Source organism: Octodon degus, unplaced genomic scaffold (assembly GCF_000260255.1).
Source record: "Octodon degus isolate 3935 unplaced genomic scaffold, OctDeg1.0 scaffold00020, whole genome shotgun sequence".
NCBI classification, from domain to species: Eukaryota; Metazoa; Chordata; class Mammalia; order Rodentia; family Octodontidae; genus Octodon; species Octodon degus.
Genome location: NW_004524596.1, coordinates 721,919 through 726,325, shown reverse-complemented (window position 1 = coordinate 726,325; position 4,407 = coordinate 721,919). Strand labels below are relative to the sequence as shown.

Here is a 4,407-nt window from a genome sequence, read left to right as displayed (position 1 = left end):
AAAAAAAAAGAGCTCTGATTGGCATTTAAAGCACATCTGTGATTCTAAACCCTTCCAGCAAAGTTGGAGGCTAAATTTTTCAAGGGACAAAGTATACATACATTTAGTACTTGTTTTAAGAATAGCATCTGCCATGAAATACTCCCATACACACTTACCTTGAGACACTGAAACACTAACTGTCTGTGAGCCGTTCTTTTCTGTGTTTGCTGGTGGTTTTGCTACAGGAATGCCCAGACCTCCAATGTAAGGGTTGTAATTGTAGGTACCATAATCAGCACCCCAATAATCATACCATGTGCTGCTTATTGGCTTAAAAAAATAAAAATAAAATTGTAGTTTATATCTCTTGACTGAATGAAATATTCACATTATTTAAATCCAAACAGTGATACACAGCTTTCATCCCACTTTTTAAATTTCCACACCCCTTTTATAATTTTAATGAGTTACAAGAGTGGCCAAAAAAAAAAAAAAAAAAGATTTAGAAAAATTAAAAAAAAAAAAGAGTGGCCCAGTAATAGCCTCTTCATCTGCCCAAATCTAAAACTACCCAAATAAATGTGAAAATATATAGAAATTGAAAGATTACTGGCACCTTAGAAAAAACTAACATATTCAAAGGTCAGCGCCCATAGGAGGCTGCACATGTATTTCTTTTTTTTTTTTTTTTTGGCGGAACCAGGGATTGAACTCAGGCCCTTGTGCTTGCCAGGGAAGCACTTATTCGACAGCCATCTCCCTGGCCTGCACATGTATTTCTTAGAAGCTGTGTCAGATAAGATAAAAGGTAAATCTACAAAGAGATTAGGCTGGATAAGTTCAAATGGCCAACTGGCTGCGTGAAATGCAAATAATCGCTTTCACAGCCTTATTAGTGGTTCTTATTACTATACTTATTAAAAGATGTTATCAATAAAAATGGTACGTTTATTTTATACTACTGGATTTTTTTTTAAAACTGCTATAGTACTTATAGCAATTTAATGCATTTTGAGTTTGTATGTGAAAATAAATAGGTCTATTTTCCTTCTTTAGCAGTTACTAATCCAATATAGGAAAAGACATTAATTGCAAAGAATATTCTATATAGCATACCTTAAAAACCTTGGCTGCAAGAGGATCCTTTTCCAAATCAATATCCAAAGGATCGATATCAACTTCCATTAGATCTTGAAGCAGCTCAAGGTCAATTTCTTTTTCTTTTTCCAAAGAAGAGAGAGGAGGTGTACCTTCAAATAATTGAAAGTAATACTATTGGTAGTGTATCACATAAAAATGAAAGGATACCCTGTTTTCATAAACAGAAAAAAATCATTGTACTATCGTTAACATATACAGGCCCAATTTAAAAATCTTTTAAGTATTAATCAGTATGAAATTATCCCACAACACACAAAAAAACAAGGAGATACTTGATTTCCTACAGAAAATCTCTTATTGAAGATTTAAACTTTGCTATTAAAAATAGTATTTCTAGAATGAATTTATATTCAATATGTAATTCACTACAGTATTTTATCCAGTGTAACAAAAAAAGATTTCTATGTAACTTATTCTATTATTAATCAGAAATTATTTTGCTGTGACCTAAGTTTTAAGTAGTCTTCTATCCCTTGCAACATTTACTATCCCATATTTCCCAGTCTCATTCTCAACGTATACCACCTGCCTGTAGTGGGTGTCAGTATATAAGGAATAATAATCTCCCTTTGAAAAATTAATAAATATTCAAAAGCAGAAAAACACTACAAATTAAGTACATGGTAAACGCTACAGAAGATATTTGGGTGTGCAAGGGAAGCACACAAAGCAAGCCCTCAACTCCTAGAGGAAGTCATAATTTGTATCAATCAAAGATAAGGAAAAATTCATCATGCAAATAAAAGAAGGCAGTCTATTCCAGCTAAATGCTAGTAGTCTGTCAACATGAACAGTGATTCAGAGAAGCAATGCAAAATACATTTATCAGAAAAATAACTGATGTCATTTAAAAGGGCAAAGACCTAAGAGAAAAACATTTTGTTTCATTAACATTCTGTATTTAGAAACATTTTCATTCATTAAAGAACAATGGAATATTTTAAAGAAAACAAAATTAAAACTGTACCTGTTATATCAGGTGTCAGAGGTTCATCTATAGTTTCCAGCAACTGAACAGATGACTGCTGAAGGGAGTCGTCCAAATCACCAGCTGTCGCACCAACATCATCACCCACTGTTCCATCCTCCATGGCTTCAGCAGCTACTGGAGCCAACAATTCTCCTGGATTTAAAGAGATAGTCCTAACCATTTTAATAATTTATACACAATCTTCTAAAACAGGTAAAAGAATGACAGAACATATACTTTACCAACAGAAAAGAATCTAAAGAAAATGAGCCTGCATCTGTCTATCAAAAGCTAGGACTCACTGCAGTACCTTCAAAGGCAAAGTAACTAGTAGGAAACACAGAACATAATGCATGCAATTATTAATACTTTATGTTCATTAACTTACTTGTTGATCAAAAGAAGCTTTTTAGGATGATCTTTCTTTTTATTTTACAGATAAAGGAACACAAGCATGGTGATTTCCTCAAAGCCACATACAGAACTAGTAAGCGCACCCCACTGGTGCTTAACAAGGAAGCACATCAGCATTTACATCCATACACTTCAAGAGCCTAATTCTTTGCTAAACTTAATTTTCTCTTACCAAAACTATCAGCATAACTAAATAAAAAATTTTAAATAGTCACTGTTGCTTTAACATCAAAGAAAACTTCATTTTGGCTTTCATTAGGAGATTATAGACTCCTTGAAAGATTATGTAGTTGAGCAATAACAGGCTAATTCTGATTTACTCTAGGAAAATTGAATCTTGACAAACCTGCTAAGATATCCTGCAGCATACAAGTTAAGGAATACTGAGCCCAAGCACCACCCCAAGATATATCTCCTCTATTGAAGTCAGTTCCAACCAAAAGTAACAGTAGTCTTTCCAGTTGTGGTTCATTCACAATCTCACAGAGATGAATAGTTGGTCTTGTGGCATTTGCAATGCGTGCAAGAACCTGTAATACATTTTATAAATCAAATACTTAACAAGCAATTATAATCTTTAAAAAAAAAAAAACAAAAACAGTAATCAATCATTACATTGGTGCTGGAACAAGAATTTTCATTAATGACATATCATTTTGGTGTCAAAGTAATAACGAGATAGAGTTCAGAAGAACAAAATTTTGTATTAAACATTAAATCTGATAAAACTGAGCAGTTTTTTTTTTTTTTTTTTTTTTTTTTTTTTTTTTTTTTTTTTTGTGGAACTGGGGATTGAACTCAGCCCTTGCGCTTGCCAGGGAAGCGCTTATTCTACTGAGCTACTGAGTAGTTTCTATAAACACCAAATATGATCCAGGATAGCAGTCTTGTTTTAAACGTCTTTTGTTAATACCATCTGATGCTTTGTGTATCTTCTGTTCTATTTAAGAAAAGCAATTTAGAAAACGCAAAGTACCCTCATTTCAAACTATCCAAATTTTTTTCAAGCTATCCAATTTTAACTAAGTTAAAACTTAAATCAAGTTTCCTCAAGAAATGTGAAAGTGATTAGTAAATCTTTTCAAGGCATGATTAAAAAGAACTAACTGCAAAAGAAAAAGCATGAAAGACATTTTTTTGAAAGACTTATTACTGTTAATCAAAATCAATTTAAAAATTCCATCCTTTCCAAGTTTTCTTCCCTATAAGTCTATGCTTATAAATTATGCCAGATAGTTTTCTTACCTTGCAAACAAATAATAAGAGATCTGCATGACATGTGAAATCCATGGAGAGGAGAAAAAGAACAAGTTTTTGGACTACTGAAATACAGCGTTCATGGGCCAGAGTAAATGGAAGTGGTTCTATCTCTGGACTTTCTTTTGTTGTTGTAACTTCTGTATCTAAATTAGAACGAGACCATTCTGCTGTCCGACGCAAACGAATTAAGTCTTTAAAGTGCTGCATGCAGAAATGTATATTTGAATTAATATTTAAAGAAAAATTTTCAGTACAAATTTACAGAATGAAATGTTCACTCAACACTCAACTTGTAATGAAAAAATTCTACATAAACCATAAGCTTCAAAAATAAAGATTAAAAGCTATATTGACTATGTACCATACTTTCTAATTAAACTACATATATGATTTAAGAAAAGTGAAATTCTACATAAAGAACACAGAAAGATACTACACCTCAGGTAACATCTAAAACAAACGTTACCCAGAGAGTCTAAAACAATTTATACAAGGTTGATATTAAAGAAAATTAACTTCAGGGCTGGAGAGATGGCTCAGTGGTCTAAAGTACCTACTTGAAACAAGCTTGGCAAAGCACAGGGACCGCGGTTCGATCCCCAGCACCACATGCCAGCCAG

The 4,407-nt window shown here is 32.8% G+C and overlaps 1 protein-coding gene across 9 annotated transcripts in view; it reads right to left on the bottom strand.

Moving 5' to 3' along the window:
* Positions 1-4,407, bottom strand: part of Birc6 (baculoviral IAP repeat containing 6) — a 256,628-nt gene that overhangs the window by 128,186 nt on the left and 124,035 nt on the right. For all 9 annotated transcript variants that reach the window (XR_002820364.1, XM_004627598.2, XM_004627599.2 and 6 more), the window contains exons 35-39: positions 3,773-3,988; positions 2,874-3,057; positions 2,111-2,266; positions 1,099-1,232; positions 159-312 (exon numbers count right to left, since the gene is read on the bottom strand). Coding sequence is in view for 8 of the 9 variants with exons in the window: in XM_004627598.2 (XP_004627655.1) it covers positions 159-312; positions 1,099-1,232; positions 2,111-2,266; positions 2,874-3,057; positions 3,773-3,988 (844 nt within the window). In the remaining variant the exon portion in view is untranslated. The remainder of the gene's footprint in view (positions 1-158; positions 313-1,098; positions 1,233-2,110; positions 2,267-2,873; positions 3,058-3,772; positions 3,989-4,407) is intronic.